Source organism: Sinocyclocheilus rhinocerous, unplaced genomic scaffold (assembly GCF_001515625.1).
Source record: "Sinocyclocheilus rhinocerous isolate Xijiao unplaced genomic scaffold, SAMN03320098_v1.1 scaffold534, whole genome shotgun sequence".
NCBI lineage: Eukaryota > Metazoa > Chordata > Actinopteri > Cypriniformes > Cyprinidae > Sinocyclocheilus > Sinocyclocheilus rhinocerous.
The window spans coordinates 240,429-253,427 of NW_015646352.1; the positions used below are offsets into that span (position 1 = coordinate 240,429).

The window sequence follows — 12,999 nt, forward strand, 5'->3', positions numbered from 1 at the left end:
TTTAAAGGAAAAGAGCACTTTTAGATAAACAAGGCAATAATTTTAAAGTTCTTAATTAAAGTTCTTTATGAACCGCAGGATTGCTTGTAATAAAGATTTGAATGCAAAAGAAAAGGCAGTAGAGCTGACTGTTTCTGTCAGTGGTAAGTTTTAATTTAGAATGTTTGTGATAACATAAGAAAAGTAGTTTAACTGTTTTGCTTTAGCAACTTAATATATAAGTTGTGCAAAAGTAAAAAGCATTGAATAATTGATGAAAGATTGTATTACTGTTTAAACATGTCTGTGAAATACATACGCACTGCAAACGGAGTATGTGTGAACCTCACATACAGCACACAAAATCAGGCTTGCACTGTGTAAGCTATTGTGCAACAATTACACGATTGTAAAAACAGAAATACAGTGCATGATCAAACATTTAGGTGAGATAAATATATATTTTTGAAAAATGTCAAAAAAATGCCCCCCTCCACCCCTCAAATGAAAAAAAAAAAAATCCCCTCACAAGAGTCACCTAAGATAGGAATTAATTTTCAAAAATGAAATTCAGGCCCTGAATAAATCTCTAAAAACATAAATATAATAATTTTATGGGTATAAGTTCAATAGAACATAATGGTGTCTCATTGTGTTAAGATCTGAACTGCTGAAGGGAACTGAACACATGTTGAATTCTTACAATTTTCAACATTCTACACTATTCAGCATTGAGAATGCTTTTTAATTTCTAGTTCATTTCCTGATTTTGAATTGAGGTAGCAAATAAGAAATATAACTGATATTCAAATTTAAGAAATAATTTAAAATAAAAATCACATCAAAAAACAAACAACAACAACAACGGCTCAACAGCCTTGGTTGAAAGTTACAAAAAAAAAAAAAAGTCTTGAAATTAGAAATTGCAATTCAGTAAACTTACTGTCATTACAAATTAAATTCAGTCCCACACACAATTCAAATTCACACTCATGAATTGAAAAGAAGCCCATTCTTGAACTCTGAATGGTGCCCAAACCTACAACATCCTCCCAGAACATGAGGTCAGAACATAATACTGCAAGATATACATTTCCTAGCAAGTAAAAAACCCCAAAACATTTTTATATTCCTTAGTGCGCTAATTTACAGCATTTTTTGTTGATCTAATTCAGTTCATGACCATTATTCTGCAATGCATCATGTTCCCTATGCATGTGAAACCACAAAGAGGTTTAAAAGGATCCAAGCCACACTGAAAAACAGCCAGACTGAATGATTGGCATCAGAAAAAAAGTCACCAAAACAATGATGCTGCCAAGTTGGCAAGACTGATCTGTGGCAACAGGCCATTAACTCTGATTCAAGGCTCAAGAAACAAATTAAAATAAAGTGTTGATGTTCTTTGAATCACAAGCATTTAATGCTGATGGTGGCCTTTACTGCATTAAACAGCACGTTTACTGGATAATAATTATTGACACCCATTAACAGGAAGAAACAAGAGCACCCTGATTTAATTAAAAACATTGACACGCATTAAATGAAAGTACATTTATTCATTTGGCAGCGCATTCAAAATATACATAATATATACACATGCTCTTTGGGATTTGAACCCACGACACTGGCATTGATCTGTCAAGCTACAACATTAAAAACTGAAGGTTGGGGGGAGAAAAAAAACTTTAAAAAATGTACATTTAAGTGCAGAAAGTTGACACAGGATTTCAGTCTTCACTATAAACACTTGCTACGTTAATGTTCCTCCTTTCAAGCTCGAAGCTAATATTTTCCAAAGATTAAATATTTCCTCTGTTTGAAACGGACACAAACCGAAATTTATCTCTTGGCTTTCACAGAGGGGTGTGATTTGGGGAGAGGTTTGAAGAGTGGGCGAGCCAACTGCAAGTATTAAAAATCCAAGAAAAGTCTTTGCACATCCCTGTCATAAATCCAATCTCTTGGAAGAAGAATATTTTTGTTTTGGCTGGGACATTCCAACATTATCACAATATTCCCGAATACAACACGGAGACAAAATATACTTAGAAAGTATGTTAATCCAGTGTACTATGTCTCTAGAGAGCCGTGTGATAACACTAATTCAGACGGCCGGAGACAGTCGGTGGATTATGTCTGGGGATTAGCGATTGTTTCCGTGATGAATCCAAGAGGATTTTTCCCTCTGATCCCAATCAACTTCCCCGGGGATGATAATCAGAAGGAGTATGTCTAGGCATTTTACACAGAGCTCTTGGATTCGCCGAGATGCTACATTTGTTTAATGGTGGGCGGAGTCAATCACTATCTATTCTAAGCACTCCACATGGGCGGTTCTAGATCAGCTGATATATAGATCATCAAGTTCATTTCAGGCCCAGGATGTTGATGCATCATGACAGCTCTCATCATTTTAAAAGCTTATCATACTGTATTACAAACGATTTTCCCATAATATGATACCAAGGACATGTTTACATTAATTTGTCACATCGTTCCCTTGGTGACTGATACTATTTTGGCTTGAGCTGAGAAACTCTAATCATTTCCTTTTTAAGACCAAATGTTCAGTAATAAATCAGTTTATTAAGGCAATAAGCTACTCCAGGATGTGCATTACACCATGCTTAATGTGACAAGTTTCCAGCAACAAGCCATTTGTCCACGCTGAATATAAAATTGGTATGTGACGTAGGGCTGCATGTTTAATGTTAATGAAACCAAAATCATGTTATGGCCTAGTGTGACTAATTAAATAAATATACGTGTAATAATTTTTATTATTGCAATTATTTTGTAGCCATATTGATATATAAATCACAAAATGTGCAGCAAGCACAGCATTTTTAAAGGGATAGTTCACCCAAAAATGAAAATTTTGTCATTAATTACTCACCCTCATGTTGTTCCAAACCCGTTAAGTCCTCCGTTCATCTTCGGAACACAAATTAAGATATTTTGATGGAATCTGAGAGCTCTCTGACCCTCCCATAGACAGCAAGGGTCCTTACACGATCAAGGTCCAGAAACATAGCAAGGACATCGGTAAAATAATTCATGTGACATCAGGGGTTCAACTGTAATTTTACATAATTAATTTTTTCTTTTGCGCTCAAAAAGTATTCTCGTAGCTTCATAAAATTACGGTTGAACCCCTGATGTCACATGAATTATTTTACCGATCTCCTTGCTACGTTTCTGGACCTTGATCGTGTAAGGACCCTTGCTGTCTATGGGAGGGTCAGAGAGCTCTCCGATCCATCAAAAATATCCTAATTTGTGTTCCGAAGATGAACGAAGGTCTTACGGGTCTGGAACGACATGAGGGTGAGTAAATAATGACAGAATTTTTTGGGTGAACTATCCCTTTAAATTGCATTTTAAATTTCAATCACAATTTTTAACAAAAAATCACAATTACATTTTTTCCCCAAATCGTGCAGCCCTTACATGACGTGATAATCACAGCCAATCAGATATTAGAATGTGCAGTAACATGTATGTACAGTACCATTCAAAAGTTTGGGGTCATTAAGAATTTTTTTCTTTAAGGATGCTATAAATTGATCAAAAGTGACAGTAAAGACATTTATAAATTTGTTGTATTTCAATTAAATGTTGTTCTTTTGAACTTTCTATTCATCAAGGAATCTTAAAAAAAAGAGTATCAATGTTTCCACAAAAATATGAAGCAGCACAACTGTTTTCAACATTGATAATAATGTTTCTTCAAATGTTTCTTGAGCAGCAAATCAGCATATTAGAATGATTTCTGAAGGAACATGTGACACTGAAAATTCAGCTTTGCTATCACAGGAATACATTTTATTTTAAAATATATTAAAATAGAAAAAAAATATTTTAAATTGTAATCATGTTTCACAATATTACTGTTACTATACAGTGGGTACGGAAAGTATTCAGACCCCCTTAAATTTTTCACTCTTTGTTATATTGCAGCCATTTGCTAAAACCATTTAAGTTAATTTTTTTTCCTCATTAATGTACACACAGCACCCCATATTGACAGAAAAACACAGAATTGGGTGTGAAAAACTTGTTGGATCTTTCCCAAAAAGACTCATGGCTGTATTAGATCAAAAGGGTGCTTCTACTAAATACTGAGCATTTTTCAGTTTTTCTTTTTTAATAAATCTGCAAAGATGTCAACAATTCTGTGTTTTTCTGTCAATATGGGGTGCTGTGTGTACATTAATGAGGAAAAAAAATTAACAAATGATTTTAGCAAATGGCTGCAATATAACAAAGAGTGAAAAATTTAAGGGGGTCTGAATACTTTCCGTACCCACTGTATATATATATATTTTTGAAGCACAAGACAATTCTTTCAAAACATGAAAAACTCTTAGCAACCCCCAACATAAACAGTAGTGTTTGTTTACTGGCTATTCTACAGAGACTGTATAAAACATGACAGAGGTTTTACTGTGATCTCACCTGGTGAACACTGGCAACTGGGACTGAATGACCTGCACCCTGACGATGACCAGCAAAAGTGTGCTGATGATCAGGACAATGAGCTTCAGCAGGGTCTGGAGGACAGCATAGGGAAAACCATCTTTTCCTCTCAACACCTGAAGTAGGGTGTAAGTCAGCATGGGCAGAGTGAACTGTAAAATATAAGTAAATATTTATATATAAAACATAAATAACATGTAAATATATATTAATTAAATGTGTTATTTATTTATTCACTAAATAAAATAAAATGTATATTAATGAAATTAGTTTTAAATGTTTTTGAAAATTTTATGTTCATTTATTAAATAAAGACATTTATTTAATCAAAAATACAGTAAAAACAGTAATACTGTAAAATATTACTACAATTTAAAATAACTTTTCTATTGTAATATATTCTAAAATGTCATTTATTCCTGTGATGGCAAAGCTGAATTTTCAGTATCATTACTCCAGTTTTCAGTGTCACATGATTCTTCAGAAATCATTCTAATATGCTGATTTGCTGCTCAAGAAACATTTCTTATTATCAATGTTGAAAACAGTTGTGCTGCTTGATATTTCTGGGAGATACTTTTTTTAGGATTCTTTGATGAATAGAAAGTTAAAAACTACATTTATTTGAAACAAATCTTTTGTAACATTCTGTCTTCAGTGTCACTTATGTTCACTTTTTAATCATAGCATTAATTAAAGCAGAAGTATAATATTAAATAAAGTACAAACGTTTGAACAATAAAGTATTTAGTTAGAATTAAATAAAATATAATTTGCAATAAGTTGTAATGAATTATTTCAATTTTTATTCAACATACAAGTATACACAATAAATGTACAATATTATAGAGTAGTTTTCATTTAACCAGTAATAATTACATTATTTTCTTGTATAATTCTTACATAATGCTTAGGGCTTTTTCCATTTTTTGTTGACAGCAAAAGTGGAGAGAAGACAGGAAATAATGACGGGGAGACACAACACATGCTGTAATGAAACCCCACACATCCCATTTGACCACCACAACTTGATGTGTCTGCCAACAGATTAACCACTAGGCCACAGTCCCGACCAAAAAACAATACCAAAAAAAAAAAGATACTACACATGATAAATGTGCTGAAAGCTACGTTAGAGGTCGCTGCAACAAAACTTTCACATGCCACATTGGCTTTTCGCTGCATGCATTAGATCAACGTTACATTTAATACATTATCGTTCAAACGCTGCACTTGTAATGACTTAGGCCAATTAGAGTAATTCCTTAAGCTACATGTATTTCAGCAAAACATCAAAGTCCAAACGCTACTCATGCATATGGGTTGAATTAGAGGCATAGCTTAGGGCTGCGTACAGGGTAAATGGAGCAAAGATCCAAGGCATAGACCCACCGACCTCGAATTGTCAGAAACAACAGCTGCTTGCATTCAGTTGCTAGCTCAAATTAGAGGATTATGCCACAGCCCATTATGTAAAAATTCAATTGCATGATGCAAAGCGAATGGAAGGCTGTCGAAAGAGCAAAGACAGAACGCTAATGGACAGGATCATCGCCATTGAGTGGCTTTTACTTGATATTCAAATAGAGATGGTAATCTGCTGCTAGCTGGGAATAACAGAGATATATTTGAAAAGATTCGTTAAAGGGACACGGTGTCCTTAATGACTTTGTCAAGCAATGTGTACGACATCTAACTAATGTCAGTGTGTTAAAACATTTAGATTTTTGAAATAAATTGCATGATGCAAAGCGAATGGAAGGCTGTCGAAAGAGCAAAGACAGAACGCTAATGGACAGGATCATCGCCGTTGAGTGGCTTTTACTTGATATTCAAATACAGATGGTAATCTGCTGCTAGCTGGGAATAACAGAGATATATTTGAAAAGATTCGTTAAAGGGACACGGTGTCCTTAATGACTTTGTCAAGCAATGTGTACGACATCTAACTAATGTCAGTGTGTTAAAACATTTAGATTTTTGAAATCCTGCAGCTCGTTTTAAACGGAACAGGCAACAGGGTGTTTTCACATCTGGTAAGACTTGTGGTTAACAAAACTATGAGACTTTGCCGTTTTGTTTTGCTGCCATTAGAAATGAGAGATGTTCCCCCGAAGTTATTTACTCAACTGTCACTTACAAAATAGTTATGTCCTGGAAGTTTTTTTTTCTCCAGGCAGAAGATACGGAGTGCTGTATCAGATAAGAAACCTGTATAAGCTGTTGGTTATCACTCGGCTGATGCCTCAGTGCTGTTTTTCACATTCTTCCTTGAAAAACCCAATGCAGACATGCCCTTTGGGCTTTTAAACGAATTTTATAGTCACATCAATGAGCTCATGACAGTCGAGATGTCAATGGAAAAGTATATTAGGCAAGTCGTTGAGCGAAATGGGAAAATTTTCACTGCGAGAGATGGATTTAGTGCTTTATAACGATATGATTTACATTATTACAACACGTCGCTACAGGAAATTGGTCCCACTGATACCACAAACCGAATTATTTGTCTTGCGTTCATTTTTCAATTTTTTTCCCACCACAACAATATGCATTTAACTGTTAGATTAATTGGTTTCAAGAGGTTTTTTGATATTAAACTGTCAAGATAGTGACACCAACAGACAAAAGTGTACAAATGTGTCTGTAGTCATCATGCAAGGCTGTGCCCCATGAGGACACATTAAGTCTTTCCATCTGGGTAGCGGTTTCACTCTCCCTATGTCTTTCTGCCAACATAATAGGGCTTTTAATATTAAAAACAAAAGGCTGTTTTATGACTTCCCTTAAAAGCAATAAAAAAAAATTTTTTAACTTTCTAACAAGTAAGCTTTTGATCCCGAGACAGATCCTATTGACTTTGCACATTCAAGTCCTTATTTACAAGCCAATAAATAAATGTAACACTTACCCCTTGTGCAACAAACACCTCGTAAATACAACATATCCCAATGACAGTTATTCCCTGCTCCTTGCATAGCGTGGCAACGGCAACCAGGAACACGGTTGAAATGATGGGAGTCCATACTGAAAGAGAAAGTTGAGGACACAGAGATTATGATGCAGGTCAGTGAATCGACTTGAGTCTTCATCACATGTGCGTGATGCATAACTTTATGCATCTTTCAAACATTCAAATTTAAGAAAGTGGAAGAAGGATCAGCAAAGGAATACAGCCTGGTGTTGTTCTTCACTGGGAGGCTGGGGAATCCTGTCCCACAAGTCTTTTAGAGAGAATCACAGAAAACGCTTAATGTAAACAGGGCTTTCAATTTAACTTGTTAATTTAGCATGATTAATTATCACAATATAATTTGCCAAACCACGACTGTGTTCAAAAACAGCTGGATGGAGCGCAACAGAATGGAAAATGAACTCAACGATCTTGAGATGGTTTTTAATTGATGTCTTAAAAATGTGCTGCTCGTGCTATGAGATGTGACGCAACAGTCATAGACATGTGAACCGAAATAAGAAAAATAATGTGAACAATATATTGAATTCCAAACCAAATGCTTTTGTCTGCCACAATATTGTAGCTTTTCTCTACAAATATTGCATCTAATTCAATTTAACAACTGGCATATCATAATTTGATTATTATTATTGATTGAGAGTTATTCAACAAGACAAATGCAGTGGTGGCCTGGCACTATGCCACCGGAGACATTAATGAGGTCTATTTTGGGTCATACAGTATTATGACCTAAAGAACACTGGCTTGGCATTCTATACAACACTTGCATGCACTATTCAATCGTGCGGTTTCTTTTACACCTTAAAATTAAGGTGACGACTAATTTAAGAGGAACAAAAGAAATGTGAAACCCAATAAAATAAGAAAATAATCACTTGTCATCAGACCATAGAAAAGGTAATAATAAAAATATTATGACGGGATTAACATTCTGTTAAAGAAAAATATCAAGAATCACAGTGGGAGGTTGACAGTAAAATATGATAATTGTGGTGGAGAGCATCAAGTCAGAAACAACATGCCAATTTGATTTATCTGTGAAACTGGAACTGTGTACTCAAGACTTCTGGGTGGGGAGCTCGTGAGCTTTTGAATGGGAGGCGAGTTGCAGCTTGCACGTCATGTCCTAGGAATGAACTTGTTGCAGCGTGTATGCATGCATGGATTATGTGGTTATGCGATGGCAACACTTACCTATAGAGTGATCGGTGCCTTTTGATTTGGTGTACGCCAGGAAAGCAGCCAGCAGGAAAATAGAAGACAGTAACTCAGCCCTGCCAACGACACCTGTCACCTGCATATAGCAAAATATAGCAGCTCGACGTGCAATTCTCTGAACACTCGCAACAATATGTGTCAAGCTGATGCATGTAAAATGAAATGTCATATGTTGGATTGACAGTATCTCTTATAAAGTGTGTATTTACAGCTAGGTTTCTTATTATGCCACGACCGGAGATTGGATGGGAAGTTTGTGACAGGTGCAACCAGTTTTAAGCAATCAATCATAACTGTAAAACAGAAATTATTTTTCCCTTTCATTCAACCTATGAGAATGTTTGCCGAAAATAATGCAAGGAGTTAAATAAGTTAATCATATGGAACACTTAATTGTTATATAAAGTTATATACAGTAGAGTCTGAAAGACTGAGACCAACAGTGCGGAAAGGTCTTAACTTTAATTTTCTGCATAGTATAAGCATAAACATTTGAGTGAAAAGTTGAATTTCAGAATATCTCAGTATTCGGTTTGTCCCCCTTTTGCTTTAATGACTGCAGCACTCAGACTGCATGACCGCCTCAAGTTTGTGTAAACCCTGATGAACACGACTTGAGAATGATCCAAATAGCATCTTGTGCTCCAATGGAAGCAAAAACTCGAACCTTCTCAGGAGTTCACATGCTCAATGTCACAAATTTCTTTATTTAATTAGTGACCTTGAAATATTTCTCATTCACTGAACGTCATAACGTTATCAAATTTTCCTCCTAAACTCTGTTTATTTCCACATTTAAATTAGATTGCGATATGCCATTTTATAGTGTGTCTGATTCATACTTTGGTAGCAAAAGTTAGAGCACTGGAGTTTGATACATTCTGAACAAAATGAATCGACTTTGAAACAAAAGATTTGTTTGCATCATCTCTCAAAAATGTTCATGAAAAGATTCCTTTTGGCATTTTTCATATATTTTCACTAAAAACATTTAAATATATGTAAGCCAAAATACATGTAATTAAATATAACCAGTTATACATTACTTCCTTTAGTTAATTTAATGAAAATAGACATTGCTGTATTTACTGTGTTTTAGCTTTTACAATAAACATAGTGAATCTACTTGGCAACAGCTGCTGAAAAATATAAATAAATTGATTAAATGTATACACTGAATGCAATGTAAGTTGCTTTGGATAAAAGCATCTGCTAAATGCGTAAATGTATTACCAAAATTTACAATTAATCAAAAACAATTAAATATTTATAATTACATATTTTAAACAACAAATATTATAATTAAATAAATAAATAATCCTTTTAGACCATTTCAAAGTAAACATTAACAATTGAGATTCATATTATTGTCAAAAAATTTAAAATATAATTTTTTTTTTTTTGGTGCCATTAGGCAGGAACTTTTTATGCAAAGAAATGTACTATACATTATTTCTACAGTCGGTCTAAAGATAAGCACTGTGCCTGTGGTAGAGGTTATAATAGTTTTAGAGAAAGATCAGATTAGATCAGATTAACACTCCAGTTCTTAGGTCACCCGCATGAGGACTGATCCCCCCCAACCATTTCACTAGCAGCACAGATCTTTACCAGTCCTATAGTAATGTACTCTACTCAGATAGTGTACCACTGCATTGAGCTACAAGGTCAGTCACACTCTCTGAGGATTTTGCCCTCATGAACTTCAAATAAGTGGTATCTCAATTAAAAAGAAAGGACAACAAGAAATAGGAAACAAATATTGACTGAAATGAAAAGGTCTCAATTCAAACAGTGTTTCCATGGTAATGTATGACTGTTTACAAGCAATGCACACTGGGACATCAAGCTCTATCTATGACTGCCACCACGAGGCGGCATCTGCAAAGACACTTCATTCAACATTGAATATTGAGTGTTTGTTGCTCAACTTTGCGCCAGAGTGCATTTCCTTAAGCAACAACAAGATCATCCAGTGGCATGTTTATCAAAAGAGCGACTTTGCATAAAAGTAACACAAAGAAATCCCAGAAATGGAGCACAACTTCATGTGTCGGCTACATAAACCATGTTGATGAATCTGACATAACATCAGTTACTTACAGCCTCTGTGTGGATGGGATGGACAGCAAACAGCAGAGCCGCTATGAGGCTGGTCCTTCGGTCCAAGAGCAGGCGGCAGAAGTGGAGGAAGAGGACACACACCACGGCGTGGAGAACCACATTGAGGAGGTGGTACGACGAGGAGCTCAACTCGCTGAACAGGTAATTGAGGCGGAAGGTGAGAACAGTAAGCGGCCGGTAGGACTTATGGCTCCTCTCCTGGAGAAGAAGACAAGGTTGGATACGAGCCTTCAAAAATATCACATTGTGAGACTGCAAGATGAATTTCTTCAAGGTTACTACCTCTGACATAGGTGTTCCCCAGAAGTCATTGAGGAAGAGGTTCTGCAGTGGTGTGGTGGGACGAAGGTCTTTGTTATCCAGGATAGCAGAGACATCATCGAACACGAAGCCACAGAACAGGCTGTTCCAGTAGCAGCCCACCACCAGTCCAGTCAGAAGACAGATCTCCTTCCACGACACTACAGCCATCACTGACGTGAGACCTCATTGAGCACTGCAAAGGCTGAGGAGAAACAACTGCGACTCCTGATGTGATCACAAAATCATTTTGATTCAGATGCATACATGAACTGGTTTGATTCATTACAAAGAACTGATTGCTAATGACAGGCATTGTTTAAAATTGTCCTCATACATTCACGTAAGACATGGTATGCAAAATGTCAAGTCAAACACACCAACAATCTCATGTTGAGTTATTTTAAGGTTTATGAATTTTATAGCACCACCAACAGACTGAGACGAGTCAAGTCCTGTAGCCTTCTCAGAGTAATGGACTACATAAATTCACCAAATTTCATCACAATTACTTATTTGCTTGAGAAATTATAGCTGTTTTAGTAAACTAGGCCACGCCCTTCATTCTTCATTGACCTCAGGTGGCCACGCTGAATTTCAAAATGTTTTTGTTGTCAATGGCCTTCCAGACTACATGCATGCCAGATTTGCTATAGATTAGGCAAAAGATTCCATGGTTCATTTAATAAATAAATAAGTTTACATTTCTATTTTTGTGCTCTATAGTGCTATCTGTGATCCAATTTATTTTTAATCGCCAAGTAATGGTAAATGTTTCAAACCTATTGACCAGTTTTTATGTTTCTACCATTTATGGTTTTGTCTGCATTTTTTGTTTTAAGGCAGAAAAATTGTTACTGTTATATAGAATTTATTATTTTTTATTATTATTAATGACAAGAACAGTGTTTATAACCTCTACATAAAACTATTAAAAATCGTTAAAATATTACAGTTACTGTAACTAAATATTACAATGAATAATAAGAAATATTTTTAAAAATCTAATAAAAATGACAAACAAAATTGCAAAAATGAAGTAAAATTAAAATGAAAACTGAAAATATAAAAAAGTTCAACATATTAATAAATGTTATAAAAGAGTATATAAATAATACTAAATAACACTGCTACCTGGTATATATTATTATGAATATTTTAGAGCAGATCAGAGCTAGACAAATATGTAATCACTATAGAAATGTCCATGCCTTTCAATATTTCATTCATTTCGATGACCTTTTCATGCCTGCAAAATATAATCACTTGAAATCATGACCTTTCTGACCCTGTTTAAATCAACCGACTGCATTGCGACCTTTTGCCGCTATGTTGCAAAACTAAATACACGAGCAAATCAGTCGAAGGATCAGAATAATACAATAATCTGCGCGCAATGAGCGGAGAACCGAAGGCGCAGCCCCATCCAGCTATCAAGTTAGCATTTGCTTTTCATTGACTTTAATCGAATAATTAGGTCATTACAGTTATGAAAAACATCAATGCAACATCCATCACTAATAAATAAGGAATGTAGTGATGATAAGAAGAAACTGGGTTAAATTAACAGGACACTGATCTGGTTAAAGATCAAGTCTAACTAACGTACAGCTTGTCCCAATAGCCTGCATTGGCTTCAACCATTTCTACAATCACTCTCAATCCGCCATCAGTGATCGGCAATATATAATCACATGGACTACTCACCTTGTCATATCTGGTAGAAACTAAATGAAAAGAGAATGTGTGTGTTTATTTTGGCTGAAGCATCCAGTTCGATCTAAAGCATTGAATTAACAAGGACCCATAGACTGCTTCCGGGTCAAAATGCTTGGCAGAATAAAAGTAAAGAATTACAAAGTACTGGTTAAGACTTTATTTTTCTGCAATGTAATTTCAATAAAAGTATATCTACAGAT

General features: G+C 35.2%; 1 protein-coding gene across 1 annotated transcript in view; it reads right to left on the minus strand.

Moving 5' to 3' along the window:
- The window catches only part of LOC107707390 (transmembrane and TPR repeat-containing protein 3-like), a 27,374-nt gene extending 14,481 nt beyond the window's left edge, over positions 1 to 12,893 (minus strand). The window contains exons 1-6 of the mRNA XM_016511383.1: positions 12,788 to 12,893; positions 11,063 to 11,308; positions 10,760 to 10,978; positions 8,633 to 8,732; positions 7,373 to 7,488; positions 4,441 to 4,613 (exon numbers count right to left, since the gene is read on the minus strand). Of these exons, the coding sequence (XP_016366869.1) occupies positions 4,441 to 4,613; positions 7,373 to 7,488; positions 8,633 to 8,732; positions 10,760 to 10,978; positions 11,063 to 11,251 (797 nt within the window). The 5' untranslated portion in view covers positions 11,252 to 11,308; positions 12,788 to 12,893. The remainder of the gene's footprint in view (positions 1 to 4,440; positions 4,614 to 7,372; positions 7,489 to 8,632; positions 8,733 to 10,759; positions 10,979 to 11,062; positions 11,309 to 12,787) is intronic.
- Between the last annotated feature and the right edge of the window lie 106 nt (positions 12,894 to 12,999).